The 23,083-nt window shown below is 39.3% G+C and overlaps 1 protein-coding gene across 1 annotated transcript; it reads left to right on the top strand.

The window, feature by feature from the left end:
* The first annotated feature begins 220 nt into the window (after nucleotides 1-220).
* Nucleotides 221-22,036, top strand: tbc1d9 (TBC1 domain family member 9). The gene is made up of 21 exons (XM_023957501.1): nucleotides 221-856; nucleotides 8,122-8,232; nucleotides 9,771-9,889; nucleotides 10,131-10,359; nucleotides 10,648-10,909; nucleotides 10,998-11,205; nucleotides 11,392-11,598; nucleotides 11,685-11,849; nucleotides 11,932-12,082; nucleotides 14,406-14,620; nucleotides 14,708-14,825; nucleotides 14,897-15,182; nucleotides 15,275-15,404; nucleotides 16,233-16,331; nucleotides 16,426-16,494; nucleotides 16,576-16,816; nucleotides 16,905-16,970; nucleotides 18,396-18,479; nucleotides 19,066-19,134; nucleotides 20,293-20,396; nucleotides 20,479-22,036. Exons 1-21 carry the CDS (start codon nucleotides 736-738, stop codon nucleotides 21,247-21,249), a joined length of 3,825 nt encoding a protein of 1,274 aa, XP_023813269.1. The 5' UTR covers nucleotides 221-735; the 3' UTR covers nucleotides 21,250-22,036.
* Nucleotides 22,037-23,083: the final 1,047 nt, after the last annotated feature.

Genomic DNA, 23,083 nt, shown 5'->3' with positions numbered 1-23,083 from the left:
GATAAATACAAATATTGGTGATTCATAAAAAATAATTTCTAAAATAAAAATAAAATCACGCAAACATAAACATGTTATGGATGAGACAGGTGTTTTTTTATGGTAAAACAAATGCGGGGGAGCGAGGACCGACTCCACACAAAGTCCCCCCCCCCCCCCCCCGCGCTCCCGCGCCTCCACTGTCTGACGCGCTGACGTCACAAGCCTTACGTGGTTTATTTTTGCATGCGGCAGCAGGAGAGGCGCTTCTGCTGGAGCGAAGGAGGCGTCCGAAGCGTGTTTATCGGCTGTCAGTGTGTCATATGCGGCTACGGCGCGGGTTCAGCAACACCTTTGACCGCGCGAGCTCACCTGCGGTGCGGCTGCGTTGAACAGCGACCCCAACGAGCGTGACGGACGTCGTCGCACCTGCCGGTGGATCATGAACAAAGACGCCGTCTCCTGCATCGTTGTGTGCCGCAGCGAACCGAACCAAGCCGCGTGCGGTTCCGCTCCCAAACGGGGGGGCTGTTTCTAAAGCTTGCGGTGCTAACAGAAGCGTTACTGAAACGCAGGGCATTTGGACTTGTCTGTTACGGACCGAACCGAACCTTCCTTCATTTTTTACTTATTTATTTGTGTTATCGGACAATAAAAAAAAAAAACAATAGGCAAACGCACTTCCAATTATAGCCATGATGAATATTAAAATGTTTATGTGAGAACATTCCCATTGGAGCAGCGTTAAAACGAAAGATGTGGGTCAGTCCTGAAGATGTGCTGCTGGCAGGCGCGTTATGGATCACCGAGAGAGCGAATCCATACTTTATCCTCCAGAAACGGAAGGGGCACGGGGATGGAGGCGGGGGGCTGGCTGGTGAGTCCTGCTGTTTGTTTTTTAAATAATATTCTGTGATAAAAAAAAAAAAAAAAGTTATGTCTCAGAAAAACCTGGAAGGTGAAAGTCACGTGACCAGTTCATTGCAATGGCCTTTCACCTTTATTACTTTTGCAAATTGATTTAGTCACACTTTGACATCAAGCCAATCTGCTCAAAGGCCAAAGAGCAGGCGCGCAGCAACTGCCTGATGAAATGACACGGATGAGGCCGGCCTAGAAGAAGTATTGGTTGTATTCTCTGCTTTGGATTTCAGCCTGCAGACAATGCCAGTTGCTTGCTGCTGCTGACAGGCCAGTGTGTTTCTCCTCCAACCAGAAATGCTCTCTTGTTTGCTTGTTCATGCTGAATCATTCCCCTTCCTCCTCCTCCTCTCCGTCCTTCCTCCTTACTCTGGCCTGCTCCTTCTAAAATGGGTCGAGCAGTTGGAAGAAGATGAGGAGGGCGATGGAACTGAAATGGCTGGCCAAGGTTCTAGCTGTAAAGCCTCAAACCCCCACCAACCCCTCTTTAATTTGGTGAAATTTAGTTTATTTTTGACCTGAATTGCACAAACCGGTGCTGAACAGGTAGCTGAACATCTGACAGATAATGAGTTTATCATACTGATGAGATTAGAGCGGTACAACATTAACATGATTTCTCTTCCTGGCTGTTTTATTCATATAAATTGCATTGTCTTTTTGTTGAGATTCATATGAGCCAGACCTCTGTCTGTGCTTTTTTTTTTTTTAAAGATCACACTCAGTCTTTTGTTATGAATACTTAGACTAAAGCTCAAGTTTTGATTTGATGGAGAACAAGTTTGGAACCTTTGGCACAGGTTAAGTTAAAGACCCACTCCAATGAAAATGTTTTTTTTGGTGTTTTTTAACTTGTTCTTGTGGCTTTTTTTTTTTTTAACGTCTGCGGATATTAAAGGAAGCAAAATTTATAATTGTATTTTCTAGTGTTTCTTTATTCAGTTCATTTTGAAACAGGAGCAGACAAAAAAAATGCTGTTTGAAAAAGATGGCTGTTGGTCGTGCCCTCAACTTGGCAAATTTCTAATGACCTACTGCTGCACTGCAGACACTATGTCCTAGAAAACAACGCAGGCTTTTGAGTTGGGCTAAAAACAGCATAATCATAATTAAAAGACCACTAGGAACAATTAAAATAAACTAAAAGATGATGTCTTTAAACCCAAAAATGTAGGATTAGTCACTAAGAACCTACTTAGACTTGGTCCAAACGTTTTGTTTTGCTCTTTTTCAGAGTTTGTGTAGGACTACAATCTGCTGTCCTCTTAAGATGAATAAGGAGATGCGTTTCAGACCTGACATTTTCCAGACATGACACTGGGATGTGTGGCATTTGAGAAAACAGATGTCTTCAACAGTCAAAACACAACATTGTCCATGCTGACTCCAGAATGTAAAATCCAGATAACAAACAGCTTAGCTTGAGGGCTAAAGAGCTTGTGCCTTCTCTTCAGCTTGTTGGACCTCCATCTGACATAATAATGGCGCTTATAGTAACATATATTTATATTGTCTTCATTGTTAAAAATGAACAGTCTAATATGGGTAGGCTTATTTAATGGAATAAAATCCAAGTGATCTCATCTTGGAAAATACAATTTGGAATAATTCAACCATGAATCGATTTACATACAAACAAATTTAATATTTTCAGCCAAAAGCTACGTTTTTGTCTTTTTTTAATAGAAGAGTTCAACATTTTTCCCTTTTTTGTTTTGGTTTGTTTGAGGCACATTTGGAAGAAAATCGGACGAATCTATTTTATTCAGCTAATTGATGCCGAATCAAAAGTTTGTTACAATTGTGATTGATGCTTGTCAATGTGACACCCAGCCCTACCTTTGAGAGGGAAGTTTTGACATTATATCATGGTGTGTTTGTTTGACACTGAAGAAACTCAGTCTCCGTAGAATCTGCAGGAGCTCGCAAGGTATGAATTTTTTGCAGTTTGCGTTTATCTATGTTGCAGTCTAAAGGGTACAGATCCTTGCAATTTTCACAAATGTGTGTATATCGCTATTTACCTTCTGCTCCTCCGTCTCTGCTGAGTTAGTTGCAGTGGGGAAACAAAGTGTGCTTAGTACTGTTGGGGGTGATGTCATTGTTATGTAAAAAGCTAAGCTTGCTGACTTGCCTTATGTGCCAGTTGGCACTAAACTGGTGCTGCCTCCCTGCATCCCAGAAGGGTTGCCACCATGGGAACCATGATGGAGGTGGTTCTACTGTCCTATGGATTCTGAAGTGACAAAAATGTAACATTTATTTTGCTGGATGTAGAACAGCCGTGGAACACTTTTGCAGCAGCTTTCAGGTCGTCATTTAACGCGATACCTATAAACTATTCTATTTTAAATGTTGGTTGTAAAGAGAACAGACATTTTGCGTCACTTCCATACATTTGAGTATATACGTCTGGTTTATAGATCATTTTTTCCAACATTCCATGACAGAAATGTGAAGTCTTCTCAACGGTTTTTGTATAATTAGCTGCTGCTAGGTTTGCTTATCTTTCTGTGGTGTTTACTTTAACGTTATGTTGTTGAACCACAGTTTTTGTTGCTGTTGTTTTGTGCCCAAAGTATTAAAATATTCCTGATTGAATAGAGATGCACAACAACCCAACAAACCCTCTATTCATGTGACTATAAATATCAGACAAGAGTCAGGCGGATTTCTCTTTTTGCAAAGAGTAAGACAAGTTATTTTATGGGGTTAAATAAGGCAATAATGTGTTATGTAGAAATGGAGAGTTGTGTTTTAAAGTCTTTTTATAGGCTTTATCTCATGCGTAAATATCCGCTGTAAATGGTTGAGTGCTGTTGGGATGAAGAGTTTATTGTACACTCGCTGGTGATGATCACCATCAGGCTTCCTCTGGAATTCCTTCTCCATATTTTCTTTTTTCGTGGGAAGCATCTTGTTATTGCTCATGCTGATTGATTGTGAGAAGGGGGAGAGCATCACATCGGCATGAAGATTGTCTGCTTTCTCATTCAACCACCTAATGGAAAAAACTCTTAATAAGCTCAGAGAACGAGATCTGTTCTGCTCTAACAATGGAGATGCCTGTTGTCATTGTTTTGGAGGGGAAACGCACAAAACATCATCACATGATTTCGCAGCTTGTCAGCAGCTGATGGCTCACTGTGACAAACTTTCCACCCTTTCAAAGTTGTTATGTGGAACTTGTGTTCTTTGAAACGCTTTGTAAGTTGTCTATTGTTGTTATAAATGGCACAGCCACTCAAGTTTAGCAGGAAAAGGCCTTTGCTGAGGGGAACGCTGAAACAAATGCCTGCATGTCTAGGGTTGCAGGGTCCCATCTGTTGGTACCGTATTTTTCAGACTATCAGCTGCGTTTGATTATAAATCACCGCAGCCAAAAAATGCATAATAAAGAAGAAAAAAATTATAGTTAAGTCACATTTTTGGGACAAAAGTGCAAAGCTTCTGAAGAAAGGCCAGTTTCATGCTGCTCTCACACCGAACGTCCAGTTGACATCCGCTCCATCTTCATTGATGCTCGTCCAAAAATCGTGTTTATAAACTTGACATTCCTGCCGTGTGTGGGAGAAACTAGCCTCAAGTTTTAGCCACATCGCTCCATAGAAGCATTGGCTGTATATCGCATTTACGATACATGGAAGACACGGATGATGTTGGGAGATCAGATTTATTGTAAAAGAACAGATTCTCTTCCTTGTTTGTTTTGGATGGCGCTTTTTCTGCACTGCTGTCATTTGTTTGTAGGAAAATAATGACTATATGAGGCATTTTTTTTCTTTATTCACAAATAAGTCCATCCTAAGTATAAGTCACACCCCTTGCCAAATGATGTAAAAAAACGCGACTTCTACTCAGAAAAACAGTAATTATTATTTCCTAATTTGTCAATACACCCCAACCTGCATCTTTTGTTCTGCTTTGGATTCACAGCTGTCACATTTGACTAAACTGTTGAGCCAAACTGTCCTTGTGTGAATCCTCTTCAACATGGTTTAATGCTTGACTTGTTTTATCTTTATTTTAATAAAATAATGCTTTTGAAGTAGAATTACAGCCTTGAATGTGAACTGTCTGGCAATCTATAAAACAAGTACTTTGGTTCTCTTACAAATGGTCACATGTATAACAGTCACACCACATATCATGCTCTCTTGGGTAATAGTTGACTAGACGAAATTATCTGAAGTCTGAATCTTCCAAAAGTGCTTGCTAGTGGACATGTTTGTGATTTTGGGGGGGGGGGGGGGGGGGGGGGGGTTTGTTGCCAACTTTCTCATGTGGGGTTTTACCTAATGCTGGGTGACGACGACAGGGAGGTGGTACATAAAACAGACGGGGCTAGCCAGTTCCTGTGTGAAACCGCAACAAACAGGTATAAAATACACCCACACAAAGCTCTGCAATCCAAACATCTGTACCACGATGCCGTCATGGATCAGTCTTTACACTCTTGGTCTTTCTTTTGCTGTGGAGGATCAATAGATGATCATCTTTTCATCTCACCTTTTAAGCTTTTGTTTGTTGTTGTTTCAGATCTTGTGACTATATTTCGTCAATGAGAAAGTTTCATATTCACAACTGATGGTTGTTGTCAAAGTGCTAAAACAAGAGAGTAAAATGTTGTTTTATAACTATGTTTGTCAAATCCAAAATGAACTATTTTTTATTTTATTTTGAAAAATGGATGCAATGGATACAGTAAATGCATTTATATGAGCACTAACGGGTCATTGTAGCAATTAACGTGACAACAGTTTTCTACTTCTGCTGTCACAAACTTTCACAGCTTTATTATTTTATACATAAGTTCCATTAATGCTTAATTTTTATTCCCTGCATTCATCCAGCATTGTTTATAGCCTTACTACATATTACAAAGCAAAGCTTGTTCAGTGACTATGGATTTATGAAGACAACAGGCAGCAACAATTAAAATAAACAAGAAAATAATGCTTTTCTTTGCAGATCTCATAGAGAATAAGAAAATACTTGAGTTTCTACTACTTGTCTTGTCTCGTCTTTCTCTTTTTACCCCCCACCCCCACTTTTGGGGTGAGTCACACTGTTTACTGCAAAGAGCTGCAGAACTAAAATAACCTGTCTCCAGTGGCAGTAGCCTGAATGTATTCCTGATGCAAGGCGGGAAGAGAAGATTGGATCTTATATCTGATATTCAACGTGAATTTGCCCTGACATGGATACGCTGAAATAGCCACAAATATCCCTCTTTTGTGCAAAAAATAAAATAAAATTGGATGTTCTCATTCAATCATTAGTTTTATAGGTTTATGCCAAGAATATAAAAACAGAATTATCCATATTTTGTTTGCACGGAAAATTCCTAAAATGAATGCTTAAAGTTTTATTTTAAAAAACCAAGTTAATCTTCCTTATTAAACTACTAATGAGGTTTATAATGAAAAATGTAGTATTTAACAAATCAAATAAATCCATTTATTCATTTAACCAATCCGATGGACTCCTTTACATAATTGTCCAATCAGATGGAGCCCCTTTATGCCTCCCATGTAGACAAGGGGCATTTGAAGTATAATTTAAGTTATGTTTACTCTTTTTAGATTTTAAATTAAACTGTTGCAGTGAAACGGAAAAATTGTTTTTAGTTGTTTTGCTATTTTTTTCATGTATCGCAAATTATATCATCATCGCAATATTAATCACTAATGTCCCAAATCGCAAGTTTTCCTCATATCGTGCTGCCCTAATAAGTAATAATAAATATACCGGTAAGTGGGTATTTTAATTACAATAATGCAGTTTTTAGCTAAAAGCGGCAGGAGTTATTTAGAACATTGCCTCTGAGTTATGGGCAGGACTCTTGGTGTTGAAGTAAGCCTTCCCTCTTTTCCTATCATCCCTTTTTCTATACTCTCCCACTAGCTTACATCCCCTCACATCCACAACCTAACATTAGCGGTGCAAATGCAAGAATCATGCACAATATCAGATGTACTCAGCGATAGTTTTAAGCCAGATGTCCAAATGAGGACAATAAATCTATGGAATTATTTGTGTGCAAGTGGAGGCATCAAACGGGAGTCTCGGAGGCCCGTCGATTGCAGTTTGTGCGTGATAACTACAATCTATTTGAAACTGGGTTTTTTTGTTTGCTCCTGATTATTGACAATTTAGATGAAGAGAGATACTCAAAAATGCAGTTTTGATCTTAATTTTCTTTGTCTCCTCCATCATGAGAAAATGGCTGCAAGAAAACAACAAAAACAGGGTTTTCTTCTACGTGGGTATTTAAGGACATTTCTTTTCTTTCTTTTTTTTCCCCTCAGTCAAACTTTGTTGTCCTTGGGAAACATAGTTGCTGGTTCCCTATGCAACCAAGCTGTGTTTGAAATATAAGCTTAAATCAAAAGCTCAAAACATTATAAATGAGAGAATACAAAATTGTCTTTGACATTTGCGTATAGCCATGTTTGTGTCTCTACACACCGTCCGTGTAAGTGGGGCAGACTATGGCCTGAAAAGGTTTACTCAGAAGAAGTGAAATTACGTTGGTCTGGATTACCATCTTTTGGTTTGAACACAATTTCCGATTTTTAAGATACCTGCTTTGTGAATATGAAACTGTCTGAATAACAGAAGCAGATAAGAGACGATTGTAGAAGCCCTCCTGGTTTGCACTTTAAACCAGAAAAACACTTTGAGAGCCAAAAATGAAATGTTGTAAATAAAAATATACATTTTGCAAAAGCATTTTGTACTTTTGTAGTTATATTGTAGTTAGTTTATTAAAAAAAACTACTTTACATGTTGCATCCATTTTTCAAACAGTTTAGACCCAAATTAAACGTTTTAAAACAGAAAAACATCTATTTAATCACCTCAATAGAAACATGGTACTAGATGACTATACCAGTTTATTTGTAATAACCCTGGTATTTAATTTATTTGGACAAAGATGAGTACATTTTTACTCCATGAGCTGTATGGAAGTGAGTAGCATAGCACAGCATACAATATTTATTAACCTGCTGCCTTTTTCCCCTTATTATTATTAATCCTATTATCAAACATGTAAACATCAGTTTACAAAATGCGACCATGGAGCAAATAGGTGCTTAGCAATAACTTCAAATCTCTTTCTTCAAAACCTTTCTTCATGTAAAGTGTTTTTTTTTCCTCTTAAAAACACTTCTATTCCTTTAACATACCTAATTTTTGTCTTTTCTGTTGCGCCAGGTTTGCTGGTGGGAACCCTGGATGTGGTTCTGGACTCAAGCGCTCGGGTGGCCCCCTACAGGATCCTCTATCAGACTCCTGACTCCTTGTCATACTGGATCATTGCTCACGGTGTGTGGTCTTCAAATTGATGGCATGGGGAATGTTTTTGAAAGCAAGAACTGAAATGAACCACCTTATAAACGTTTTACTGTATTTGTGCGGCTTAAGAAGCTGTATTGTTTGGAATAATAAAAGCAGGCCCCCGTCCCCCTCCCTGCTTCCTCATATGAGGTTGCTACATCCTTGTTTTTGTATGTTAATCGCATTACATCATGCCTCAGTGGATTTAGAGAGTAGTGTTAGAGGAAAGCTGCTGCACGGATCAATGAATTTTTTATTTGTTCTTTTTAAATTACTTAACCACATAAAGAAGCTCAATCGAGGATTAGGCCTTGAGATAAAATGAATACAATTTTGAGATGTATTCATTATTTTGTGTTTTATTGTTAAAAGGCTGCCTGGAAAAGGTAGGCCAGTTGTTTTTTTTTCCATTTAATTGTTGCATGAATATTCCACTTAAAGGATCCAAGTGTCAAACTAACATTACACATCAGTCATATTACGCTAACTTGAATTAAAAAAAAAGGTAAGTGCAGATAGGAAAATGTTACAAATGAAGTAAAACAAAGGAAAAGTATGTGGTATTTCTTTAAAAAAGCTTAAAATCTATCATTTTATACTCAACCTAAATAAGATGATTATCCTAGAAATGCTTTTTATAGATCAGTTTGGCACATCACAACTGTATTCATTCCCTTTACCATAACGTGTCCTGTAGCTCTCAGGGGGTTTCTCTGAACTATAAAGCAAAGCCAGACTTGGATGGAGGGAAGCATATTGATTAAGACATAATGTGACGGCAGTGGATTTAGTTCTTGTTTAATAAAGTGACAGATCAACGGAAAACTATTGGACTCACTTTGAAGACCTTAATGTGCATTTAACTGATATTTTCTTATTTTTCTTTGTTCAGCATGTCTTTAGTTTGCTTGTTTCGTTTTAAGTGTTTTCTTCCTCTTTGGTTTTTCGCATGCTTACGTTTTTAAAAATGCATATGAACACATCCCCACTGTGTTCACTATTTAGGATTTACAATAGAGTTTTGAAAATTTACCCATTTGTTGAAATGGAGGCTAGAAAACAGTAATGGGCTTTCTTCCCCCCGCCTCCTTCTTAGTGTTTTCATCCGTCCCTGGAAAGATGGAGAAAGGGGCAGTCGCAGCTAATGCTGCCAGTGGTGCTCCTCTAGCAGGACGCCTCTTTGCAGGAGTGATGAAGGATGATGCGTTCACATGCCCAGACATTACTTTTGTGCAATCTGCTTCAGTCGATAAGAGAAAAAGATTGTATTTTTGATGTTTCGAGGTAAAATCATGATGTGCATTGGCCTTTTTGATCTTTAATGCATTTTTTGGTTCTGTTTCTCTTTATAAAAACAACTTTAAACCAAATTTACCTTTGAAAAAAATGAAAAAAGTCTGGATGACTTCATATTTTAAGCCAAACTTTGTCTGTTCACATAGTTTCAACACAAATATATTCCCCTTTTGAAAGCTGTATGCATTTCTGTTTCTCATGTGACTTTGTTTCTTCGATCTCTTCCACAGGAACCTCCCGTAAGGAGATCACAGAGCACTGGGAGTGGCTAGAGCACAATCTTCTGCAGACACTCTCCATTTTTGAGAATGAGAATGACATCACTACCTTTGTCAAAGGGAAAGTGCAGGTCAGTACTCTGGACATCAGGTTTATGCTGGGATTTTTGGATTATAGCCTCTATCTGGCCTGTCGGGTAACAGAAAAGAAGCAATGTAAGTGAAGCATGTTTAACAGAAAATAGTTTAAAGTAGTCTGTTAGAATGTTAGTTTTAGGTTTGGTTCGTTGACAGCTCTCTTTTGATCATTGCAGTTTACTTCCCATGTTCTAGCTTGTTGTCTGACGCTGTTCCTTTTGGACTTTGTTCTAGGGGATTATAGCGGAGTACAGCAAGAACCAGGACATTAAAGACGATGACGACACTGACAAGTTCAAGGAGGTCAGCGCCAAGTTTCGGAAGCTGTTTGGAATGCCTGAAGAAGAGAAGCTGGTCAACTATTACTCCTGCAGCTACTGGAAGGGGAAGGTCCCCCGGCAGGGATGGCTCTACCTCAGCATCAACCACCTCTGCTTTTATTCACATTTGTTAGGAAAAGAAGGTGATTCTGGAAACCCCCTGATCTTTTATTATTCACTGTTAAGTTTTTAAACATATTCTTATTATTCTGTAAATTCACAATGCAATTTAAAGTCATAACAGATTTAAAGCAAAATAAGAAAATCCCCACGTCATTAAACTTTAGCAATATTATCCGATATCAAACAGGCTCAGGAAGCAAAATGTAAAGAAAAATGCCACCAAAAAAAAAATATATATACACATACATACTTTGTTTAAAGTTCGAAGTTGAGTTGGTTTCACTCTGCCTTTTTGTTTCCACCTTCAGTCAAACTGGTGGTGCGCTGGGCTGATATCACCCAGTTGGAGAAGAGTGCCACCCTCCTCCTGCCTGATGTGATCAAAGTGAGCACGCGCTCCAACGAGCATGTCTTCTCCGTCTTTCTGAACATCAATGAGACCTTCAAGCTGGCAGAGCAGCTGGCCAACATCGCCATGCGCCAGCTGCTCGACAACAAAGGCTTCGAACAGGACCGATCGCTGCCCAAGCTCAAGAAGAAGTCGCCCAAAAAGGTGTCCGCATTAAAGAGGCAAGAAGTTTATCTATCCAATAAATCAGCGTATATAACTATTCAAAATACATTGTCTGCTTTCTAACCGAAGGTTTGAATGTTTCAGGGATCTGGATGCGAGAGCCAAGAGTGAGCGTTACCGGGCGCTCTTCCGACTCCCCAAAGATGAAAAGCTGGACGGACACACAGACTGCACCCTGTGGACTCCTTTTAACAAGATGCACATTTTAGGTCAAATGTTTGTTTCCACCAACTACATCTGCTTTACCAGCAAGGAGGAGACTCTGTGCAGCCTCATCATTCCTCTGCGGGAGGTGAGCCCTTGAAGTCAAATACTGGTTCCTGGGTCTGATATTCATATATTAGATCTATAACAAATAAAATACCCCTCAATGGTTCAATTTTGCATATTTGAGGGAACTTACAGCTACATATTTGGTTATTGTGATGTTTATCTTTCAATCCTCTGAGGTTGTATGGTGGTTTCTGGTGTCTTGAAGGTGACGATAGTGGAAAAAGCGGACAGCTCCAATGTGTTGCCCAGCCCGCTTTCAATCAGCACCAAGAACCGCATGACCTTTTTGTTTGCCAACCTGAAGGACAGAGACTTCCTGGTGCAGAGGATCTCTGATTTCCTGCAGCAAACCACCTCCAAAATCTGCCTGGAGAAAGAGTTGAACGGCAGCTTCAACAGCTCAGATGACGAGGTAAAATTTCTGTTTATATCAGCAGAGGCGTGACATATTCTTGAAGTATGTGTGACATCAACACCTGAGTGGGGGGCTGTCTCCAGGTGTACTCCCAGCATGGCTCTGTGCTCTCTAGCAGTCCTCAACACAGCTCCGGTTCAGAGACTGAGCGAACGTTCAACCTGAATGACACCAGCGTGCCCACAGCAACAGAGGCGCTCATGACCATGTACCGACGCCGCTCACCTGAGGAATTCAATCCCAAACTGGTGAGCTAACTTACTGGTAGTGATATGTGACTCTATCACAATCTGAGCCACCTTCTATATTAGTCTGCTTCTGTCTGCTCAGGCAAAAGAGTTCTTGAAAGAACAGGGGTGGAAGAACCACTTTGCAGAGTATGGAGAGGGGGTGTGCATGTACCGCACAGAGAAGACCAAGGAGCTGGTTCTCAAAGGGATTCCTGAGAGCATGAGAGGAGAGCTGTGGCTGCTCTTCTCTGGTGAGTCTAACACACATGAGTGCATGTCCTACACTGGAGCTGAGAAGCCACAGCTTGCAGACAACTCTTGGTCTAGCATGATACACTTTTCACACAGGGTTTCATCGCCTTAAAGACCCACTCCGATCATCTTTTGATCTATTCTAAAAGCCTTCCCAGTGGTCTTTTAATTACTTTTTTGCTGTTTTTAGTTGAAATTATATAAAAATATTCTATTTCTCATATTTTAGGAGATAGACCTTTTAGCCAAAATGAAGAAACTAGGACATTTCTGCAGAGCGGTGGGAGTTCATTGAAAATCACTCTCCAAAATGTGGGCAGGACTGTTGACAGGGTAGTAAGCCTGTCTCCATTTCCCATCATCCCTTTTTTTATACTCTCTCCCCTCATACCCCCAACCTAACATTACTGGTGCAACAAAAATGGCAAACAAAATTGGAACTGTCCAGCCTTACAGTTGTGATCCAGATGCCAGTTCAAACAAGGAAAACAAAGATGTTTGTGGATCTATTTGCTGCATGCAACAGAATGGAACGGAGCAGTGTGGTTTCTGTTTTTTTCAAATGACTTTTTTGTCTCTGCTCTTGATTTGCGATTTGAATAAAGAAATACTCAGATATGCAATTTTGAAGTTAATTTTTCTTTATGTCCTCCGTCATGAGAAAAATGCTACAAGAACCTGTTAAAACACCAAAAACACCTTTTTTTATTGGAGTGGGTTTTTGACGTTTCCCTCAAACCGAAGGCATGTGGTGATATAGCATCTCCAATATACCAAATTAAACTTTAAAATGTTTTATCTGCATTAAAAGTGTCAAAGTACTATTTTATGTAATTTGCAAACTAAAATTAGATAATCATTGTGAAGCGTCATCAGCTCTGAGCATTCTGCAGTAGCGTACAGGTGATCAAGAAGTGCCTGTTTGCATCAACATTCCTTTGCTGTGCAGCAGCGTGCATTCATCCTCACCTAAGCACAGCACATAGTTTAAAAAACAACACTGACCTATTTCTTCCTCCTCCGGTCTGTTTGTTGTCACACCTGCTGCAGGTTTACTGTTAGCACCTGAGAAAAGTGTTCACCGCACTAACCACTTCTTCAAGAAAAAAGTGTCAACCACACTTGACTCAAAGGTGCAATTTCACAATGAAAGTTGTTGACATAACCCGACCTGCAAGCCTGGAACTGGTGTGAAAATCTAACTTCAGTGTTATTTTCGTGATCAAGTGCAGCTGAAAATATAAAGACAAAAAACAAATAATTTTCAGACTTGAAAATATAAGAGACCTGTTAAAAAGCAGACAGTCAGATGCCGTAAAAACAGTTTTTTTCCTTTCCTTACGTCAAAAGTTTATTTATTTTATTTTATATAAAATATCAAATTGAATATTACCTTGCGTGGGTCCCTTCGCTGGGTGTGCTCTGGTTCCGGGGGTCTCCTGCCCCCTCTCTCCTGGTCTGGCCGGTCGGGCTAGGGAGGATCTAGTCCCCCTAATGATCACATGGTACAGTTTGGCAACATGCTTGCATCTCCACCCCCACGTGCACACTGTCACACTGCTCCCTGTCTGCTTCATCCCTCGCTTCTAACCCACAGTGTATTGATGGACAGATATCTTCCGCTTATCTTAGGGTCAGAATTTCACTCTTGGATGTAACATTTGTCTTTCCAGCTGAGCTAGCATAAAAAGCTGTAAAGCTTAAAATCATAACCCACTCAAATTAGCAGCTTGGCACTTGTATCCCCTTACTTTCTCCCCCCTCTCTTTTTCTTCTATTCCCCCCCTTCACACTTTTCCCCTCTCTCTTTCCTCTGTAAAAAAATAAAATAAAGGATTTTATATATATATATATATATATATATATATATATATATATTATTAAAAAAAACATCAACCTTTATTGTACTGGTAAAACCAGGACAAGTTAGAAAACAAAAAGGATATTTACCAAAAACTGCTGTTGTTTTGTAGAAGTAATTTTGAATATTATAAAATATATATCAAATAGGCCCTTTTGAAACATCCGAACTGCATATGTAAATGTATATTTATTTTAATAACATTTATTTTCTTTTAAGATGCATATGTTGGACGTATAGACAGAAGTTTACTTTGCCTTACATGCAAAATGCAATGCATAATTGTTAAAAGAACTAAAATATTTAGTTTATTTGTGCATAGTTGTGTACTTATATTAGATGTTAAGGGTTTTTTCAGGTTTCGTGAATCTGTTAAAAGCCGTTATTGATTTGATTGAACTTTTAGCCTTTTTTTTAATCAGGCAGCTCTCAGCTTTTAAATCGTTTTTTTTCTTTTTCAGGGGCCATCAATGAAATGACCACTCACCCTGGTTACTATGAAGACCTAGTGGAGAAATCGATGGGAAAGTACAACCTTGCTACTGAGGAGATTGAGCGGGACCTGCACCGCTCCCTGCCCGAGCACCCAGCTTTTCAGAATGAAATGGGAATCGCTGCTCTCCGCCGCGTTCTCACAGCGTATGCTTTCAGAAACCCCAACATCGGCTACTGTCAGGTAAACTGATGTTTTTTCTTTTTTAATGCTCAAGGAAACTTGACAGTTCTTGATATCATTAAAAAAATGTTTTAACCTTGATTCTAGGCTATGAATATTGTGACATCTGTGCTGCTGCTTTATGCTAAAGAAGAGGAGGCTTTCTGGCTGCTGGTGGTGCTCTGTGAGAGGATGCTCCCCGACTACTACAACACTCGGGTTGTAGGTCCGTATCTGATGTTGTATTTGCTTGTTTTTTCTGTTTTACCTTTAAGCGAAACTCCGTTTCTTTTCCAGGAGCCCTTGTTGATCAGGGGGTGTTTGAGGAGCTCGCCCGTGAGTACGTTCCTCAGCTGTACGACTGCATGCAGGACCTCGGTGTGATCTCCACCATTTCCCTCTCCTGGTTCCTCACTCTCTTCCTATCTGTGATGCCGTTTGAGAGCGCAGTGGTGGTTGTAGACTGTTTTTTCTACGATGGCATCAAGGTCATTTTTCAGTTGGCGCTCTCTGTGCTGCACGCCAACATCCACCAGCTGCTGGGCTGCAAAGACGACGGAGAAGCCATGACTGTTCTGGGCAGGTAAAGAGATTGGCTAGCTCTCTGGTTTTTTTTTCTATGTCGCAGTGCCAGTGCTCCTGCTTTTTTTCGCTGATTCCTCTCGTCTGCTGCAGGTACCTGGACAGTGTGACCAACAAAGACAGCACCCTCCCTCCCATCCCCCACCTGCACTCTTTACTGACCGACAACGGAGAGCCACATCCAGAAGTCGACATCTTCAAACTGGTCTGCAATTCCTATGAGGTATTACACCGGGAAGGATGTCGTTTTGTAAAATAGTATTACATTCAGCTGCAATCAATACACCAAGATTTTGAAACAAGAACTTTCATTTTACAATCTTTAAACGTGAAAATTGTTGCCAAAAATTGACTTGGTGTATAAAAATGTGTGAAAAACCAGCATCTTTTGGCAAATATTTGAAGACTGTCTATAATCGTTTTAGTAGACTGAAAAAATCGGTTTGATCTGCCTTTAAATAGCTGCATAATATACAGCATGGCAACGTGCAGGCCCTAGTTATCGTGTTTTTTTTGCTTAGTATGTGAATTTTATGTGATCTTTTTTTTTAAATGAATAAAGAGCAACAACCACTAGAGGGCGTGTTCTGTCTGTCATGATTAACAGAATAATTGTTCATATGTTGCACTAATACACTAGATAAACTAGTTATTTTGATCTAAACGAACAAATAACAAGAATAAAGTATTAAAAACTGGTTAAATATTTATTTCTTTTGTAAGTGACCATGGTATAAGCGGGTTAATGGCCTTCGAATTTTGCATTATCAGAAATCAACGCACTTTGCAACGGACAGTTCAGACTTCCACGGCGTGCGTTAATTTCTGATAATGCACACTTTGTCTGCCATTAACCCTTACCTAGTCTGTTATTATGATTTACCTTTCAAGATGAAATATCTGTTCCTCTTCCTGTATTTTGTTAAGAGTGACTCATAGTCCAAAAAATAGTTATGTCAGGACTCAGAGAAATTTCTCCAGTTAACTTTAATTTCCCTTCTGAAGATCTAAACTGACCTATTTGTTGTTGTTGTTTGTCTTTCTGTGTCAGAAATTTGGCTCCATTCGAGCAGATGTGATTGAACAGATGCGATTCAAACAGAGATTGAGGGTCATTCAAACTATTGAGGATACAACAAAACGCAACGTGGTAGGAGCCTTGTCTTTCATCGTTGGCCAGCCTTCGTATTGAGCTTTATTATTATTTGACCATGTGTTCTAGATTCCTACTCCTGTTGTTTCAGGTCAGAACGATTGTAACTGAGACGGCTTTCAGTATTGATGAGTTGGAGGAGCTTTTTGTTCTCTTTAAGGTATTTCCATATTTCTGGAAGACTCAAATTTGTTGAGGAATTTTTGCGTTATTTATTGATGCCCTCGTATTTGTTCTTCAGACTGAACACCTAACCAGCTGTTACTGGGGCGGCAGCAGTAACCCTACAGAGCGTCATGACCCCAGTTTACCATACCTGGAGCAGTACCGCATTGATGTGGAGCAGTTCAAGGGTCTGTTCAACCTGCTGTTCCCCTGGGCAAACGGAGCCCACTCGGACCCCCTGGCTGCTCGCGTCTTCCGTCTGCTGGATGAGAACGCAGATGGGCTCCTCAACTTCCGGGAGTTCATCAATGGACTGGGTAAGAATAGAAATGTTGGTTTTGTGTGTTTGAAGCTTGTTTGTTTCTGTTAAAATGCTTTCTTTCTTTCTGAAACACGTATTTGTAGGGGTTCTTTATCATGGAGATCTCACCGAGAAGCTGAAGCTCCTCTACCAGATGCATGTGTTACCTGGTGAGTTTGCATTGGTTGGTTTATGGTTCCACAGAAAACTTTTATATGGTCTTTACAGAAACTGTTTCCAGATGTTCCTGTCTTGGTATTTTTATTATAATGTCTGCAAATTCTGGATGGTGTTGCAAGCAAAACAACAACCAAAGAACAAAAATATAATGCCATGAAAACACCAAACCTTCTGTCAATTCAAATGCTACCTTAATTGTTCAACCAAATGTGACAAAAACGAGATTCTCTTTATGTTTATTGATGAGATTTTAACGGGAGAAAGTCAGATGGTTTTATTGATGGAGGGTTGGAGGAAAGCCCTGATTGTTAACGTTATTAAAAAAACAGAATAAAGACCAACAGCGAGGAAAATTGTAGCGTCAAAATTGCTCACCATTTTTTTGTACCTGTAATGTTAAGTTGGTACATACAAAAACGGATGAATGATGGGAAGAGGGGGAGGCATACTACGCACCAACAGTCCTGCTCACAAGTCAAATTTCTAATGAACTACTGCTGCTCTGCAGAAACTTTGTCTTGGAAAACAACACAGGTTTTGTATTTGTGCTAAAAACAGCATAATTATGGTTAATTATAATTAAAAGACTACTAGGAGCTATTTTAGGGATAGATCAAAGGTTGATTTGATTTGAATATTTTGGGGCTGCCTTGCTTTTAAATTCTTACCAAGTTTTACACTTTCTCCCAAATAGCTTACAGCCCCTGACACCCCCAGCCTAACATTACCGGTGCAACAAGAATGCCAAACAAAATTGGAACTATTTATGTCCTCCATCATGAGAAAATGCTGCAAGACATGTTAAGAACACCCAAAACATTTTTTTTATTGGTGTTGGTCTTTGAGGTTTCATCCAAACCAAAGGCATGTTTTAAAGCCACAATGGGCTAAAGTCCATGTTCTACCTTTGTAGGCATTGGCTGGTGATATAGCATCTCCCATGAACAAAATGAAACTTTAAAATGTTTTATCTGCATTCAAAGTCTCAAAATACTATTTTATGTACTTTGCAAACTAAAATTAGATGATCATTTTGAACTCTTAACTTCTTAAATGTGCTTTAGCAAGCCAGTGAAAATGAATGTATGTCCTGGAGTTTTGGTGGTATTCAAGCTGTTAAACCTTTTACAAATCTGCTGATGGTATCAAAGAAATGCTAGACCAAGTACTCGTGACAACGTAGAAAAGACTTATTAGATCTAATTTATCAACACTTTTGGGTTCTTAAAGTTGCGCTAAAATCTTCTAGATCTTTTATAACTTGTTTTTCTTTTCACTGTTAAAAAGAGTTAATAAATATAGAATTAAAAGAATTTGCAGTTTATAGAATTTTGTTTTTGAATGAGATTCAGATCTTTACATTTCAGAGGAATAAATCTCACCATTGCTCACAATTCTAAATTGTTTTTTCCCAGAGTTCTCTCCTGAACAGGAGCCTGACTCTGCCTTTGAAGCCACCCAGTATTTTTTTGAAGACATCACTCCAGAAACCTCCATTGGTAAGATGAGTTCCTTTTTTTTTGTTTGAAGTTATGCACTATGAGAACGGGAAGCAATATTTTATATATTACAAAGCATGTGTCTCTTTACCTATTTTTTTTTTCAATAAAGTGATGGGGAAATGTACAAAGACTATAATACTGTTAGTAAAATGTTGCTTTGAACAGCTATGACATTTTTACAGGAAATATCTTTTCTGAAAAACAACATGGTTCTGCACTAAACATGCAGGAAAAGAAAATTACTCAACAGTGAGAAATTGCAAAAGTGAAATCCAATTTTAGTGGGAATGGGATTTACGCCGTAGCTTCAATTACTATGAGTTCACCACAAAAGCGTCATTGTCCACTTAGGGGTGAGAATGAATGCGCTGCTTGGTCTCATCTCTCAGTTCAATATTTTTCACAAATGTCTTGGATCACAGTTTTTGGAAATTACCCGATCCCAGTCGGCTTTTTTTTTTGTTTTGGGTGTTTTCACTCAAATGTAACGAATGCAGCCAGATGCTTGAAGACAACCGCACAGACTCTAGTTTATATAACTGGATCATTTAATGTGTTTAATATAAGTTGAGTTTCTTCTCAGGTCACGACTCCAAGTGCAGAAGTGAGAAAGATGACGGATTTGTCCGCGTCACATTCAAGACTGAAAAAGGTCGGAAATCTGTTATTTTCAGGATGTTTGATGATGCTCTTGTATTGTTAATTATTAAATAAGAAGTTTTTAAGTTTTGTGTTAATGTTAACTGCAGTTATTCTGTAACCTGTGCTGCTTAGAGTATGTTCGGCTACTCAATAATTTTACAACTTCTTTTTTTATTCTAAGTCTGCATAGCCCCCACAGCTTAAAGCTAAACACCTGCAGGGTGAAAGGTGTGAAGCCATTTATAGCAAAGCTTATTGCTCCAAGTATGTTTGTTCACTCACTATTCCAAAGATGAATGAAGCATAGCAGGATAAGCCTCTAGGTTATATTTAATATACAAATGCATTCACTTCATGCTTTGACATTGAATTTAGGGGAATAAACATGAGAGCAATTTAACCTACTGCAGGTGTTTAGCTTTTGCTGGTTTAGCTCTATTATTACCTCTAATAAAGCAAACAGGTGCTTACGTTAGGCCTAACATATAGGTTAAAGCAAAGCTTTAGAAGGGCAACGTTTAGACGGTTATCGTTTTTTAATTTATTTTGCTGTGATTCAGACTTACCCTGAATGTGTGCATTCATCTTCAAAGAATCCCCAACCCCACCACCTAAATAAAAATACTGGTTCCAAATTCTGATGGTTAGTTGCCAAGACCCACGCCGACCATCTTTTGATCTGTTGTGAAAGCATTCCCAGTGATATTTTAAGTATGATTGTCCAAAAAATGTTGATGATGGCTAAAATAGTTTTTGCAGAGCTGCATTAGTTTATCATAAATCAGTCCATAGTTAAGGGCAGGACCACTGGCATGGACCAACCCCACCCCCTCTTCCCCTCCCCGTTGTGGAGTGGAGAGGAGCAAAGAGGCTGTGACCCACCCAGTGTATTTTCTAAATCACAAATGCCATCTTTTTCAAACGGCGTTTTTCATCTTCTCCTGATTTACAACAATTTGTAGAAAGAAGTACTCCGAAATGCTATTTTAGTCTTGGCTATCTTTTATATGTGTCCTCTATCATTTGAAAAATGCCACAAGAACACGTTAAAAACACCAAAAACACGATTTTCATCGGAGTGGGTCCCTAAGGGATTGAGTTTATGCTGGTAACAAAATCATCTAACATATGCTTTGAGATTATGATCAACCTTTTGTTAATTTCACAGTGAAGAAACTGAACACTCCAGATTACCGTCACTACCTGAAACTGTGGAACCAGGAGACAAAACCTAAACGAGAAAACACCAAAGACCTCCCAAAGCTGAATCAGGTAGGACTTTGTCTCCTTGCTGCGTTAGTGTTCAGGTCAAGGGGCTCAGCTGTCACTGACATTCATCCTTTTTGTCTTTCAGAGTCAGTTTATTGAACTTTGCAAGACCCTCTACAGCATGTTCAGTGAGGATGCAGCTGAACAAGAGCTGTATCACGCCACAGCAACAGTCACCAGTTTGCTGCTGGAAATGGGGGAAGTAGGGAAACTTTTCACCTCCTGCACCAGAAAGGAACGCAGCCACGCGGGCAAAACCGAGATGAGCACGTCCACGAGACGTTTCTCTGATCTCAAACCCAGCCAGGAGGGCCAAGATGTGGGAGACGCGTTTCTCCCGACTGGTCATGGGAACAAATCGAGCCCCTGCGAGGAGGAAAAAGCTGGTAGTGACCAGCTGCCGCCCATGCAAGATATCAAGCTGGAAGAATCCCCTAAAGACACAGGCACGTCCTCTGCCATGCTCATCTCCGACGACGAAACCAGAGATGACACCTCCATGTCCTCTTACTCCGTGCTCAGCGCAGGCTCTCATGAACTGGAGGAAAAGCTTCAGTGTGAAGACATTGCGGATGACACCGTGCTGATCCGCAGCGGCGCCGGCGGTGACCGGGTCAGTGGAGCTCACAGCAGCAGACTGCCGGACAGAGGCCTGCCGCACAGCACAAGCATAGACAAAGACTGGGCCATCACATTCGAGCAATTCCTGGCCTCTGTCCTCACCGAGCAGGCCCTGGTGCAGTATTTTGAGAGGCCAGTGGAGGTGGCTGCCTCCATAACTAATGCCAAGAACAAGAGGAAAATTAGGCGCCCCCTGCTGTCAGCGAGTGACTATGAGATCTCTCTTTCCGGATAAGACTCCAGTCTAAGGAACTGTGCTGTCCTGAAAGGAGGGGAGGAATTTTTAAGAATGAAAGTAAATGTGGGAGTAAATGTAAACACAGCAGCTTCTTTTATAGGAAATGTAAGAGTTTTATTGTAACAATCATTAGAGTCTGTCCAGCACAGAGAAAGCAACACATTAATTTATCAATAGCTCAGATAAAGTCAGTGTGATCGTATAGCATCTGTACATTAAAAGACAATATGCATTCAATGTTCGTATAATAATCTCTTGTACTTTCAGATGTATAATCCATAGACACTATATCACATTTATCACATTTAGTCAGATTGTTGCGTTACTTTACATCTTAATGCTGTCAAAAGCTTTTTGCTATATACAGCAAATTTAAACTACTAAAACAAAAAAGTTCAACAGTGAAGTGAATTTTTACATGTTTCTATGTCACCTGTGCTGTTCGCCACAAACTCAACTGTGACCTGCTGAGTTTGAAAGTGATAGTGGTCATTCCTGTTTTTCTTTTGCTATAAATCCTCACTGGTAATTTATGCTGGATTAAGGAAATATGATCTGGTTTTTAATCTTGAAGATATACTGTAGGAATTTATTACACTAAAATGTTTTTTTTTCTCCCTTGATTCATTTTTTGTTTTCTACACAATTGTTTTTATAAATCTGTCTACTCTGTGCATTTTTTCTTTTTTTTAAACATTTTTTGTTATGTCGGTGGGTTTATTTTTATTTGATTATTGCTCTGGATGTTGATGTATCACTAATTAAAATTACATCATTTATTCAGTCCAAGTTTATTCCTACAAGAACTTTGTCTATAAAAAAAATCAAGTTAAACCTGCTTTCTGCATCTTCTATCAACATAATTTGATGTAATACAGAGTAGAAAGTAGAATTTTGCTGGTATTTTTGTTTTTAGATTTTTTTAACAGATGATTAGGGATAAATTTAACCCTTGTGCTATCTTAGATGACCCCACCCTTACATCGACGTGTTCTCCCTACCATGACAAAGGTGGATAAAGGTGGAAAGATTTCATGTAATCCAGACACCAGTGAAGATCACAAATCATTGAAGAAAAAAGGTTCAGCGCACCGTCTAGTGGGTCTAGATGACCCAACGTTAAAGTCCCTAGGATAGCACAAGGGTTAAAGCACATTTCTGCTGTTGGATTAAACACAGGCCCCACTGCCATCTGGTGGAGGAGAGTGACCCACTTCTACTATAAGGTTAAGTAGGAGTTTTTTTGAAATTGTGCTTTAATAGTGCACATTTAGGTTGTTAAAGAAATGTTTTTAACAAAACTTTGATTTTGCAGATATTTACAGATAATGAAATCTGCTGAGCTTTAACTTCTACTATCTCTGAATCTTGGTGAATAGACATTTCATAGATAGAACAATGTCTCACAGAGTAAATGTTTGTTCGCCTGCAAGGTGACTTCAGAATTACATCATAATAATGCTTTCTAAATGCTTTCTAAACTTGCACAATTTTTTTTCAGCCATGCTTGCAATATTAATAGCCAGAGAAGGGGTTAGATTCATAGTTTCTGAGCTTTACAAGTAAAAAAAAAAACACAGTTGAAGGGAACAAACTGAATGAAAAGAAGTGATGTTTATTGAAGATTCCTGTTAAGTTTGATTCATATCGCTGTCTAAGTCAGAGTACAACCGAGACGGTTTGTCAATTCACTACAGAGACGAAAAAGCAGACGGGCTCTTCAAAATCGATCTGGAATCACCAGCTGACCTAAAGTAAATACTTTTGAACTGATAAAAAGCTGGATGGAGCCCACACAGACAGCTTCCAGTTGGGATTGAAACCAGTATCT

Source organism: Oryzias latipes, chromosome 1 (genome assembly GCF_002234675.1).
Source record: "Oryzias latipes chromosome 1, ASM223467v1".
NCBI classification, from domain to species: Eukaryota; Metazoa; Chordata; class Actinopteri; order Beloniformes; family Adrianichthyidae; genus Oryzias; species Oryzias latipes.
Note: the sequence above shows the minus strand (reverse complement) of the source record. Positions and strands in the feature narration are given on the sequence as shown.